Source organism: Somniosus microcephalus, chromosome 9 (assembly GCF_052327205.1).
Source record: "Somniosus microcephalus isolate GS21.2 chromosome 9, FLI_Smic_1.0, whole genome shotgun sequence".
In the NCBI taxonomy this organism is placed as follows: domain Eukaryota; kingdom Metazoa; phylum Chordata; class Chondrichthyes; order Squaliformes; family Somniosidae; genus Somniosus; species Somniosus microcephalus.
The window spans coordinates 235,714,172-235,728,683 of NC_140995.1; the positions used below are offsets into that span (position 1 = coordinate 235,714,172).

The 14,512-nt window shown below is 44.9% G+C and overlaps 1 protein-coding gene across 2 annotated transcripts in view; it reads left to right on the forward strand.

Moving 5' to 3' along the window:
* Window positions 1-14,512, forward strand: part of ptk7b (protein tyrosine kinase 7b) — a 359,270-nt gene that overhangs the window by 299,714 nt on the left and 45,044 nt on the right. For both annotated transcript variants that reach the window (XM_085998043.1, XM_085998042.1), the window contains exons 10-14: window positions 3,978-4,097; window positions 6,028-6,174; window positions 11,359-11,509; window positions 12,499-12,626; window positions 12,740-12,940. In XM_085998043.1, the coding sequence (XP_085854169.1) occupies window positions 3,978-4,097; window positions 6,028-6,174; window positions 11,359-11,509; window positions 12,499-12,626; window positions 12,740-12,940 (747 nt within the window). The remainder of the gene's footprint in view (window positions 1-3,977; window positions 4,098-6,027; window positions 6,175-11,358; window positions 11,510-12,498; window positions 12,627-12,739; window positions 12,941-14,512) is intronic.

Here is a 14,512-nt window from a genome sequence, read left to right on the forward strand (position 1 = left end):
ACTAATGGAAACGTCCTCTCAGCATCCACCCTGTCAATCCCCCTCAGAATTTTATATGTTTCAATAAGATCACCTCTCATTCTTCTAAACTCCAGTGAGTATAAGCCCAACCTGCTCAACCTTTCGTCATATGTCAACCCCTTCATCCCAGGAATCAACTTAGTGAACCTTCTCTGCACTGCCTCCAATGCAAGTATATCCTTCCTTTAAATATGGAGACCAAAACTGTACAACATCGAACGAAGACACATCCCAATGCACTTCAGTCATTGAAGCACTTTCGAAGTGTCGTCACTGTTGAAGGGAAACATGACAGCCAATTTGTGCACAGGAAAGCCCCACAAACACCAATGAGATAAATGACCACTTAAATCTAATTTTAGTGTTGTTGGTTGAGGGAAAAATGTTTACCAGGATACTGGGAGAATTCCCATGCTCTTCGAAATAGTGCTAGGAGATCTTTTGCATCCACTTGAGAGGGCAAATGGGGCCTCGGGTTAACACCTCATCCATAAGAGGACACCTCCAACAATGCAGCACTCCCTCAGTACTCCACTGAAGTGTCAGCCTTGATTATGTATTCAAGTCTCTGGAGTGCGGCTTGAACCTACAACCTTCTGACTCACAGGTGAGTGTGTTACCACTGACCCAAGGCTGACATCTGCAGGCACTATAAGTTACGGATAGCTGCGACTGCCCATTGCACTTACTGGAGTTGTTGTTGTGGTTGCTGCAGAGCCATGGATGAGGTCGGTACCTAAAGGTCGACCCAAGACCTGAATGCAAGGACTGCAGTGGCCTGGCTGGAGCAGTAGGGTGTTTTTCGATTGTGTCGATTAGGGAGAAACTGCTTGTGCAAACTGTGCCTAAAAGAAATGTATTTCCTCGTGAAGGTCAACCTAGAAAACTAGCTAAAGCTGACCAACAACTTAAAAAAATACCTGATGAATCAAAGCCAACCTTAAGACGTGAAAGTAAATAAATGCAGTGGGGAAAGGATTTGCCGTCATTTAAGCTGCAGGGGAAGGCATAGCTGACATCTGACTATTCCTGTCTGTTCTCACACCATTCAATCTTGAGATTTGAATGCAACTGGCCCAAACTTGCCAGAATCTCAATTATCCCCCTTGTTAAAATACATTATTTGATCCCCATATTGAGATAAATAATAGTCATCAGTGCAGTGCAACAGCCTATGATCCTGGATTAAAAACAGAAAATGCTGGAGAAACTCAGCAGGCCAGGCAGCATCTGTGAAGAGAGAAACAGAGGTAACGTTTCAGGTTGATGATCCTGGATCTTGTGTACATAAGCAATCTATTGTGGTGATCTGTTGGCAACAGTTTTATGGGGAAATAGATGCTTTTGTGCTACTGATGACCTCAGCATTCCTAATGCTACCACCTGGGATATTGATAGGTTTGCTGCTCTTCTGGGGGTGGGGGGGGGCGGTGGTGGGAGGAATGTTGAGAACCTTTTGAAGTGGTTTCAGCCAGAGAGAAAGAGAACAGGTTAATGAAAAGGGAAGAGAGATGGAGAGTAGATACCCTGTTGTGGGAGGCAGGTATCCCAGGTTCTATTAGGAATGAAAAGGGCTGTTCTGTCAGGACTTGGCAGGTCCACATTACAACACGACACATCTTCCAATTTAGTTGCAACTGTTATTTTGAACTGCTGATTGTTTATACATAAATTATTGAGTTAGCTGCCATGTTAACACAGAATGGCAACATTTCTACTTTTTTCTTGTTGCCATTTTTAAAGTTTCAAATTGCAAGAACATGAATTAATTGCAGGTCAGGGAAAAAATCAATGCCTTCCTCACTGGTTGCTTTTTGAGAGCGCAGAGGAAGTGGGGTTGTGGCAGTTTTAATCTCTCCCACAATAGATGCAAGTTCATGACACAAAACTACTCCTGAGATATGCAGTCAATAACAGACTGAGATTGCAGCAATGGTGTTCCTGAATAAATATGTTCAAACTCAATGGCCTAGAAATTCACTATGGCCCCGCCAGCTGGCTAACGGCCAAAAGTTAGCGCTGGGCGCGGAGCCATGTGCGACCGTCCGATATTCACTTTTTGCGCCCCAAGTCGGAACCGGCCGCTATTCCAGGGTGTGCCCGCCCCCGCTTGGGGCGCTGAAACTGAATTTCAGCGCTCTAAGTGCCGCTGCGCCACCCGATGCGGTGCGGCAGGCTGCGGTACTGCAGGCCTCCTCCTTCTCTTAAGGTGGAGGTGCCTGCAACGGGGAGATCGCCGCTGGATTGTGCCGGCAAATGAGCCCGGCACCACGGAGAAGTGTCGGGTTTGCGGAAAGCAGCCGGCAATGCCGCGGGGGGGGGAGGGTGGAGGAGGCCGGGGAAGGAGGTGCGGGCAGGCGGCTGCCGAAAAAGCGGCCGGCCGCACCTCCACCTTTATGCGCCCCACTAAGGCTGCAGTAAGGCCCTGGTCTCCGGATGTTAGTAGCGGCCGCCACGGAGGAGGCGGCGGCAACTGAATATGGGCGTCGGGGCGGAAACGGGGCACTGCGCACACCGATGACGTCATCGGTGCCGGCGCAGCGCTACCGGCTACCGCCGCCATTACCGCCGAGCTCAATATCAGCGCAACCTCCTCTACTGGCGCAGAAGCCCTCTTTAGGCGGTAACTGGGCGCAAAGCTTGCAGCGCCTTACTGAATTTCTAGGCCAATGTTCTGCCATTGAAAAGCTGAACTTTGGAACAGTGTAAAATGCAGACATTTGTCAGATTCACTTATTTTGGTTTGAAAATTTAGACCCATTTTTATTTGTGTGGTTTGTTCTGCCTCTTTTTGATTGTAAGTCTCACTCCTATCGTAGAATCATAGAAAGTTACAGCACGGAAGGAGGCCACTTCGGCCTATCGTGTCCGCGCCGACCAACAAAGAGCTATCCAGCCTAATCCCACTTCCCAGCTCTTGGTCTGTAGCCCTGCAGGTTAGAGCATCCCAAGTGCACATCCAAGTACTTTTTAAATGTGATTTGGGTTCCTGCCTCTACCACCCTTTCAGGCAGTTTCATTTCCTTGATGTTGACAACTCTGCAAAATGTTAGTTCAATCTGCAGAATAACTGAACAAAGTTACTGTGGTATCACATTACCATTGTCAGGGGATGGGATTGCTTTCAATGCGAAGTTGCTTGGGGTTTCTAAGTGATTAACAGTTCTGCAAACAGTATATAATATAAACCAAACAACATATTGCTGGATATAACAGCTGTCTGGTCGTGATGGCCAGATAGAATCTGAAACAGCTCTCGTATTTACATATTCTCAGAATCACACTTGGATCCACCATTATTTGCACTTCTAATAGAGAACATAACCAAGATCAGCTCGTGAAACAGTTTGAAGCAATTGTTAAAACATTCAGTTTCCTTGGCCTGAAAATCGATTGGCTTTGTGACTAGTAGGATTCCGACCCACCCCCACACACACACACACACTAATTTCCTGAAGGCACTGACTCTTGCTGGCGTAAACTCCATGGGTGCAGGTAGCCAAATGTCTAGCCTAAACAATGAATGTTGGCAATTCAATCGTGGAAGGCTTCACAACCAAGCACAATGCTATTCTCACCTGACATTCACCCAAACTGTTCCCATCGGGGCTCACTGGATAAAGATCATGAGCAGGAACCCTAACTGACACTTTCTTTTACCTTTCTTAGCCAAGGACACTAAAGTCAATTGCAGCTCCCCTACCCCTACTGTGGGCATGATCACCTAATTTGGCAGAGATCTCAAATCTGGTCCATGTGGTTTAGTTCTATACAGGATAGAGACTTTACCCTCCAAGCTGGCGTGGGGTGGGGTGGGATACTAACTTGTGATATGTCATTTTTCTTTTTCTTGTACCACCTTGGGGACAATGTGTACAATCTCTAAACTGTTTCCATCTCGTATTGTCTAAAGTGCCGCACGTTGAGCCGCCACATCTTTCTATTTTGTGTTGCAGCGAAGCTGAAGTTCACACCACCTCCACAGCAACAGCAGTGTATGGAGCTGAATAAGGATATGACAATCCAGTGCTCTGCCACTGGCCGTGACAAACCAGTCATCAAATGGAGCAAAAGCGGTGAGAGTTTACACTATTCAGCACTGAACTCCTTTACGTGTTTAATACTGGGGCAGAATGCAAATCCAGCAATTCCAATAAAATCTGTACCTTATTTTCAGTCTTGTCAAGAACTTTACTAGTCACCTTATCAAATATTGAAAAACCGTACAACAGTGCCAAAAAAATTGGGAATTGCCCTCTGACCTATATTTAAGCAACATTCCATATGTATGGAAGATTTCCTGTGTGTTTAAGGATAGGATTCTCTCAAATATTTTCTCCCCATCCCCATTGGTGTTTCCTTGGCACATTTCATCCACAGGGAAACTACCTGCTCCTTGGACCTCTGTCAATATTATTCTGAAATTGGCTATTAGCAGCTGTACAAAGATTGCGCACAGTCCACCTCCATTTCGGCTTTCTTCCTTCCCTGAGTCACCTTGGCCTCTGCTTGCTCTCTCCATACAATGATGCATTAACTTGACCCCCAACCCTATAGCGCAGTTGGGGTTTCAGATTAGTAGAATTGGAACACAAATAGATTTCTCTAGAGGATCGGCTATTTTCCTTTCACAGTTCCCTTGGTCTGGGGTAGTGAGCTCGAATGGACAAGGACTTCCAACTCTGAGAGGGATTTATGAACGCTGCAGAAGCCTTTAATTTTTCCATTTTTGTTCTTAAAATTAAAAGAAATTGCTTGCCGATTCAGTATTGAAATTGAATTTCAGTAAATGCTGCCAATTCCATGGTTTTGCTTTTTGAAAAATTATTTCCTCCTTACCTCCATGCTATCCAGTACCTTGTGTATTTGGCCTTTCTTCATGTGTACGCCTGGCGAGGAAGAGTCAGCAGGTTCTTCACCTGTGAAGGGTCTCCTAGCCAAGAATGAACCTGTCCTCAACTAGTGTTCACTCATGCATGATACATTGGAAAGCAATCACGAGCCAGAATCCATTTACCTCTTCCCAAACAATGGTGCCTCAGCTGATATCAGCTCACCCAACACAAACCAGTATCAAGCCTGGAGGTCTCTTGGTTGGTGTGGTTTAGTACCATACTAGGAGCCTTTGCCCACTGAAACAGCAGGGTGCGACTATTGTCGTTCTTAATACTGCATGTGTTTCTGTTACGGTGTTGATGGATTTTGAATAGTACTGCATCAGAAAACAGTGGACTAACTCAAACAAATGTATGTGAAATTCAGTCATTTATTGGAAAATTGCTTGCCAATTTTCTCACTTCTCCCCTCTCTTGGATACGATGATCCTTTTCTAGTCTACACTTCCGCAGATGAATGTTTCCCTCAGTTACCTCAGCCAAGTGATCATTTGCTCAACAGTGAATGTCAGCTGGGGGTGTGGGTGTGGTGAAATTGCAGTCAATGATGATCCATACACACTTGCTTCTAGCAGGGATTCTAGGCTGACCACTGGGAACACAAATCCTGCTGAAGTTTCTCTTCCCCCCGGGTCCTGGTGCATGCAGGTCAATTGTTCCTGTACCATTGACTGGCTGATATCAGCTAACATAGGACAGACCAGGGATTTTTTTATTTGATTCATGGGATGTGGGCGTCGCTGGCAAGGCCAGCATTTATTGCCCGTCCCTAATTTCCCTTGAGAAGGTGGTGGTGAGCTGCCTTCTTGAACCGCTGCAGTCCATAGAGGTTGCCGGTTTGGGAGGTGCTGTTGAAGCCTTGGTGAGTTGTTGCAGTGCATCTTGTAGATGGTACACACTGCAGCCACGGTGCGCCGTGGATGGCTCAGCGACTCGCTTCATGCGCCTGGTGAGCAGTCGAGCCTTTTTCTTTGTTGTCATGATTTGCTTCCCTTTCCTGGCATTGTTTTTGGTGAAGTTTTAGATTATTCCAATGCCTGTTTGCTGTGTATTTCATTTGGCTTCGCAATAACTTCTGTAAATTCTCTAACTGGTATATCTGTGCGTACAGACGGAAGTCGCATATCCCCTCACATTAGGCAGGAAGCTGGATTATTGCATTTTACCAAAGTGACCAAAAGTGATGCTGGACACTACGCATGTATTGCATCAAACAGTCAAGGGAAAATCAGGGCAGCTGTGCGCCTCATTGTTGCAGGTAAGATGGTTTCTGTCACTACTTCAACCACCTGCTCATTTCGGTCAGCCTGTTTAATCAGTCTACCTATTTGGGTGATCTTCACAGACCACCAGTGGTAAAGCAGTCTTAACCAAAACGTGGCTGCCCGTGTCCTAACTCTCACCAAGTCCCGTTCACTCATCACCCCTGTGCTTGCTGACCTACATTGGCTCCTGGTTAAGCAACGCCTCGATTTCAAAATTCTCCTCGTTTTCAAATCCCTCCATGGCCTCGCCCCTCCCTATCTCAGTAATCTCCTCCAGCTCCACAACCCCCCCGAGGTATCTGCTCTCTTCTAATTCTGCCCTCTTGAGCATCCCTGATTATAATCACTTAACCATTGGTGGCCGTGCCTTCTGTTGCCTAGGCCCTAAGCTCTGGAATTCCCTGCCTAAACCTCTCCGCCTCACTACCTCTCTTTCCTCCTTTAAGACGCTCCTTAAAACCTACCTCTTTGACCAAGCTTTTGGTCACCTGCCCTAATTTCTCCTTATGTGGCTCAGTGTCAAAAAAATTTCTCTTATAATACTCCTGTGAAGCGCCTTGGGACATTTTACTACGTTAAAGACGCTATACCGAGGAAAGAGGGAGCTGTTCCGTCGAGATTGGCTCCACTTAAACCGGGCTGGGACCAGCGTTCTGGCAAATCGAATAACTAGGGCTGTAGATAGGGCTTTAAACTAAAAAAATGGGGGGAAGAGGTCAGGTGAGGAGAAATTCAGAAATCGAAAGAGAAAGGTCAAGGCAATAGAGCAGTGTAGCGATTTGGGTAAAAATAAGCAGAGTGTGACAGGAAGGGACAGAGTTTAATGGTAGCAGTGCAGCAGAGAATAAAGTCAAAGCAGGGAATAATGGTAAAAAAAAAATAATTAAAAGCTCTTTATCTGAATGCACGAAGCATTCGTAACAAGATGGACGAACTAATGGCACAAATAGAGATAAATGGGTTTGATTTAATAGCCATTACAGAGACATGGTTGCAAGGTGGCCAAGGTTGGGAACTAAATGTTCCAGGGTACTTGATATTTCAAAAAGACAGGCAGAATGGAAAAGGAGGGGAAGTAGCCCTGATAATAAAGGATGACATAAGGACAGTAACGAGAAAGGATCTTGGCTCGGAAGATCAGGAAGTAGAATCAGTATGGCTGGAGATAAGGAATAACAAGGGGCAGAAAGCACTGGTAGGAGCAGTATATAGGTCCCCTAACAGTAGCTATACTGTTGGACAGAATATTAATCAAGGAATAGTAGGAGCTTGCAACAAAAGTAATGCAATAATCTTGAGGGACTTTATTTCTTCATATCGACTGGACAAATCAAATTGGCAAAGGTAGTCTGGAGGACGAGTTCATGGAATGCATTCGGGACAGTTTCCTAGAACAATATGTCATGGAACCAACCAGGGAACGGGCTATTTTAGATCTTGTATTGTGTAATGAGACAGGGTTAATTAGCAATCTCATAGTAAAGGATCCTCTGGGGCAGAATGATCATAATATGATAGAATTTTACATTAATTTTGAGAGTGACTTGACTAAGTCCGAAACTAGAGTCTTAAACTTAAATAAAGCCAATTACATAGGTATGAGGGGCCAGCTGGCTAAGGTAGATTGGAAAAATAGATTAAAAGGTATGGTGGTAGATAAGCAGTGGCTAGCATTTAAAGAAATATTTCATAATTCTCAACAAAAATACATTCCATTGAGAAACAAAAACTCCACAGGAAAAGTGATCCAACCGTGGCTAACTAAAGAAGTTAAGGATAGCATTAGATTGAAAGAAGAAGCTTATCATGTTGCAAAGAATAATAGTAAGCCTGAGGATTGGGAGAGTTTCAGAAACCAGCAAAGGTTAACCAAAAAATTGATAAAAAGGGGAAAAAATAGAATGAGTGAAAACTAGCAAGCAATATAAAAGCAGATTGTAAGAGTTTCTACAAGTATGTAAAAAGGAAAAGAGTAGCAAAAGTAAATGTTGGTCCCTTAGAGGCTGAGACAGGAGAAATTATTATGGGGAATATGGAAATGGCAGAAACATCAAACAAATATTTTGTATCTGTCTTCACAGTAGAAGACACAAAAAGCATACCAAAAATGGTGGGGAACCAAGGGTCTAATGAGGGTGAGGAATTTAACGTAATTAATATAAGTAGAGAAAAAGTACTAGAGAAACTAATGGAACTAAAAGCCGACAAATCCCCTGGACCTGGCGGCCTACATCCTAGGGTTCTAAAGGAGGTGGCTGAAGAGTGGATGCGTTGGTTTTGATCTTCCAAAATTGCCTAGATTCTGAAATGGTCCCAGCGGATTGGAAGGTTGCAAATGTAACACCGCTATTCAAGAAAGGAGGGAGAGAAAAAAACGGGGAACTACAAGCCAGTTAGCCTGAAATTAGTCATTGGGAAAATGCTGGAATCCATTGTTAAGTATCAAGTCACTGAGAAAATCATAACATGATTAGGCAGAGTCAACATGGTTTTGTGAAAGGAAAATCGTGTTTGACAAATGTATTGAGAGTTTTTTGAGGATGTAACTAGCAGGGTAGATCAAGGGGAACCAGTGGATGCAGTATACTGTATTTGGATTTCCAAAAGGCATTCGATAAGGTGCCACATAAAAGGTTATTGCATAAGATTAGGGCTCATGGGGTTTGGGGTAATATAGTACAGTAGCATGGATAGAGGATTGGTTAACAGAGAGCAGGGATAAACAGATTTTTTTCAGGTTGGCAGGCTGTAACTAGTGGGGTGCCGCAAGGGTCAGTGTTGGGGCCTCAGCTATTTACAATCTATATTAATGACCTAGATGAAGGAACCGAGTGTAATGTATCCAAGTTTGCTGATGATACAATGCTAGGTGGGACAGTAAGCTGTGAGGAGAACACAGAGTCTGCAAAGGGATATAGATAGACTAAGTGAGTGGGCAGTAAGGTGGCAGATGGAGTATAATGCAGGGAAATGTGAGGTTATTCACTTTGGTAGGAAGAATAGAAAAACAGAATATTTTTTAAATGGTGAGAAACTTTCAAATGTTGGCGTTCAGAGAGATTTGGGTGTCCTCATGCAAGAAACACAGAAAGCTAGCATGCAGGTACAGCAAGCAATAAGGAAGGCAAATGGCATGTTGGCCTTTATTGCAAGGGGGTTGGAGTATAAGAGTAAGGAAGTCTTGCTACAGTTGTACAGGGCCTTGGTGAGACCACACCTGGAGTACAGTGCACAGTTCTGGTCTCCTTACCTAAGGAAGGATACACTTGCCTTGGAGGCGGTGCAACAAAGGTTCACTGGATTGATTCCTGGGATGAGAGGGTTGTCCTATGAGGAGAGATTGTGTAGAATGGGCCTATACTCTCTGGCGTTTAGAAGAATGAGAGGTGATCTCATTGAAACATACACGATTCTGAAGGGGATTGACAGGGTAGATGCTGAGAGGTTGCTTCCCCTGGCTGGAGTGCCTCGAACTAGGGGGTATCGGGCTGAATTTTCATTAAGCTGTCGGGAAGGAGGCGGGACTACAACTTTCGGGTTTTAGTCCCGCCTCCATCGACGTCCGGCCAATCGACGCGATTTTCCCTTGTTGAGCCTGCCCAGCAGGCTCAGCAGGCCAATTAAGGGCCACCCGGCAACAGGTGACGTCACAGACTGAAATTTCATCTGTCAAGAGTTTTTGACAGATGAAATATCCGTGTTTCACAGCTGTTTGAAGCTGTCAAACACTGACAGTCTGACTTCTAACCTGAGTCCTTCTACGCAGACTCAGTTAGAACTGGCACTGAAAGCTGAAGGCTGTCACTTTTGACAGATCGCAGCCATTCAGCTTTCAGTTCCAGCTGAGTGATGGACTCCCGACGCCTAGAGGAAGAAAGGCTGTTAAGGTAAGTACAGGTAAGTAAAACTTCTTTACACACTTTAGACACACCAAACACACTTACCTTTGCACTCATGCACCCATCACTCACCTGAACACCGACATCGCGACCCCCTCCAAGTCCTTCAACCCGACGGCCCGCCTGTTCTAACCTGGCGTGGTTTGGAGCCGTCGGGAATCCCATACGACACCCCTCAAAATAGGGATTAGGCTAAAAACTGCCTGTTAACTACCTGTTAACAGGCAGTTAATTGGCACTAATCCCTTCCCGCCTCGGGTCGGTGGGTCCCAGTGCGGGGCGGGTACCCACCTCCCTTGAAACTTACGTGGAGGCGGGTTTTGGGCGGGATGGTGTCGGGACCCCCGAATTCGGGATTTTTGCCCCCAGCACGCCTGAAAGCCCGCCTCCCAGCCCAATGAAAATCTGGCCCATAGTCTCAGGATAAGGGGTAGACCATTTAAGACTGAGCGGAGAAAGAATTTCTTCACTGAGGGTTGTGAATCTTTGGAATTCTCTGCCCCAGAGGGCTGTGAATGTTGAGTCTTTGAGTATATTCAAGGCTGAGATAGATAGATTTTTGGACTCTAGGGGAATCGAGGGATATGGAGATCGGGCGAGAAAGTGGAGTTGAGGTCGATGATCAGCCATGATCTTATTGAATGACTGAGCAGGCTCGAGGGGCCGTATGGCCTACTCCTGCTCTTATTTCTTATGTTCTTACGTAAATCTAAGTTGTTTTGTTGTTAACCTCCAAATCAGCCCTTGAAGGGTTGAACAACTTTTCTCAGATGATTTGTTAAATCTAAACGCATTGACAATTTGCATTGCTAAAATCCAGTAACATTTATAAAAAGTTGTGCAATTCTATTTAATCTTTTAAAAATCAAACTAAGGAAATAACATTTTTAATCTAAACAACAAGACGACTAGGTGGCGCACTTTCGTTCCATTCCAGATTGAAATCAAAGGCTCTCATGGTCCTATATAAAATTGGTTTTGGGTCCTCTCGACCCAGTTCTTTGTTGTTCCTCATATGCTGGCAGGGGTCGGGGAGGTCTCAGGTCAGAATCTGGGCATTTTGGGACAGAGTGGAAGGGAGCCTTACTCTGTATCTAACCTAGATTCTACCAGACCTGGGAGTACTTGCTGCTGGCAGTAGGGACAACCAGAAAACAGATTAATTCCTTTAGTACTGAAATATCTCCTTTTGATGCATTAAAAAAGTGAATAATCTTTCATTAAAAAAAAACCACACACACACAAAACCAACACTTCCTATCTGTGCCTTTCCCCTAGTTTTACCGAAGTTTAAGATGGAGCCCGAGAACACAACGGTGTACCAGGGATATATTGCGGTGCTGAACTGTCAAGCCACTGGGGAACCCCAGCCGAACATTCATTGGAAAGTGAAGGAGAAGATCCTGGACTCCAGCAAGGGCACACAGAGGTACGAGGCACTCTGATTACTGGCAGGCAACAGCAACACGGAGTGCAATTGTCAGGGACGATCACCTTCAGTCACTGGTCAGTGAGGAGGGGACTAAGACTCCAGTTTAAATTTAGCCGTGAACTACCTGAATCCATGCTTCACTGCTCCAGACAGTATCCCTAAAATAATAAACTCTGTGTAGAAATGTGGCTGCAGATCTGACCTTTCATTCGCATTCCAACATGTTACCACCACTAGGAGAAAGTGTTCTTTTTTTAACCCAGTTTTCTCTCCTCCTGAAGATGGGGTATAGTTCTGTAGATGTGTGTACTTCACCCAAAGTGGTAATTTCTTCATGTGGAAACCTAGGGACCATTAGCCCGCCTAGGGGATACTGCAGTTGCATCTGATCCTGTCCTCAAAAGATATACACACGCTTTTTAAGCAGGTGTCATTTAATAACGAACAGGAATCCTGTTAATTTCTCATTCCCTAGCTCCCACCATTGCTCCAGCGTCAGTTAATTCAGCGCAGACCATGAACTAAACCTGGAACCTTCGGTAGGAGTCGGTTTCATGCTTGGTAGTGTATTTACCAAGAGAGCCTTTGGTACTCATAAAAGTTTTCATGTGGCTCATTCTTAAAAGTAATGGTGAAGATGGAACGTTGTGAGTAGTATTCCCTGCAGAGCTCTGTACCTGATACAGATATCCTTGTTACTTTGAGACTTTATTCCCCTTTCAATATAATGTAGTGAACAACAGTGCAACATTGGCCATTCCCCAGTGATCTGGCAGCTTAGAACTAGGCCTGCCCACAACCTGTCTGCAAACTTCACACGCCTTCCAAAATATTCAACTGCACAAACCAGTCCTGTACCCAGTTTGGCACAAACACCTGCTGGTGCTGTTGACAGGTATCTGGAATATTGCCTTAAACATTAATCCTTTGACTGAGTAGCCTTAACTGATTCTTCTAATGGTTTGTTTTTGAATACTTTATCCCAGGGTGCAGAAAGTGGCAAATGGTTCCCTGGTAATCTATGATGTCAGTGCAGAGGATACTGGGAAATACACCTGTATCGCTGGCAACAACTGCAATATCCAGCACCGAGATGCTTTTCTCTATGTTGTCGGTGAGTAATGACTGCTGATTTACACAATTCCCCTCGTCACTTTATACTCCTGCATTGATTGTCAATCGGGGCTTTGCAAAAAAAAAACTAACGTTACTTAATGGTTCCTGCAGATAAACCGGCTGTTCTTGACGAAAATGCAAACCAGCATACTCCATATAAGATGATCCAGACAATTGGCCTCTCTGTTGGAGCTGCAGTCGCTTACATTATCATTGTACTAGGTCTTATGTTCTATTGCAAAAAACGGCGGAAGGCAAAGAGGTTGCAGAAGGGGCCAGAGGGAGAAGAACCTGAAATGGAGGTGCTGAATGGTGAGACATCTGCAGAACTTGGCTTCAGCAGATATATGATGTTGTGGATTAATATGGGGCAAGAGGAGGGGTAGGTTGTGTTTTAAGGTGTGATCTTGTGAAGTTTGGACACCAGGCGCCTAATTTATTCTCTCTTCCCCCCAACCCCCCCATTGTCTTGCTTACTTTCCTAAAATGAAACAAAGAAAGGACACTTAAGTGTCAGGCTCATAATATAGTAGAGAACCAAGCTGAATACAGAAAGTAGAGGAGAACTAAAAAAGGAACTAAAGGGGCAAAGAGAGCCTTTTATTATAAACATATAAATAGTAAAAGGATCATCAAAGTAAGGGTGGGGCCGATTAGGAATGAAAAAGGAGATCATCTTGTGGAGCCAGAGGGCATGGCTGAGGTACTAAATGAGTACTTTGCATCTGTCTTCACGAAAGTAGAGGATGCTGTAAATGTCACAGTAAAGGAGGAGGGGTAGATAAATTGGATAGGACAAAAATAGATAAACACGAGATACTTAAAAGGTTGGCACCGCTCAAAGTAGAAAAGTCACCCGGTGCGGGTGGAATGCATACGAGGTTACTGAGGGAAGTAAGGGTGGAAATTGCGGAGGTGCCAGAGAACTGCAAATGTTAGACCCCCATTTTAAAAAGGGGAGAGGGATTAACCCGCCAACTACAAGTTGGACGGGTTGCACCTGAACTGGAACGTGATCAACATCCTTGCGGGGAGGTTTGCTAGTGCTGTTCGGGAGGAGGGGGGGTTTAAACTAACTTGGCAGGGGGATGGCATACGGAGTGGAGCTATAGTAGGGGGTGATGCACAGCCAAATATAGAGGAAAAAACAAATCAGTCTGGAAGGCAGAGCAAATATGTAACGGCACAAGTGAGTATGGCAAGACTGGATGGCATTTATTTTAATGCAAGGAGTCTTGCAAGTAAGGCAGATGAATTGAAGGTGTTGATGAACACATGGGAGTATGATATTGTTGCTATCAGAGACATAGTTGAGGGAGGGGCAGGACTGGCAGCTCAATATTCCGGGGTATAGAATCTTCAGGCGAGACAGAGGGGGTGTAAAAGAGGAGGGGGTGTAAAAGAGGAGGGGGTGTCGCAATATTAATCAAGGAGTCAATTACTGCTGTAAGGAGGGATGATATCTTAGCAGGTTCCTCTAATGAGGCCATATGGGTAGAACTTAAAAACAAAAAGGGGGTGAGCACTTTGCTGGGAGTGCACTATAGGCCCCCAAACAGTCGGGGAGATAGAGGAACAGATATGTAGGCAAATCTCAGAGAAGTGTAGCAATAATAGGGTAATAATAGTAGCGGATTTCAACTTCCCCAATATTAACTGGGATAGTCAGAGTGTGAAAGGCTTAGAGGGTGCGGAATTCTTAAAGTGCATCCAGGAGAGCTTTTTGAGCCAGCATGTAGAAAGTTCTACAAGAGAGGGGGCGGTACTGGACCTAATTCTAGGGAATGTAGCCGGGCAAGTGGTAGAAGTGTCAGTAGGAGAGCATTTTGGTGTCAGTGACCATAATTCGGTGAGATTTAAGGTAGTCATGGAAAAGGACAAAGA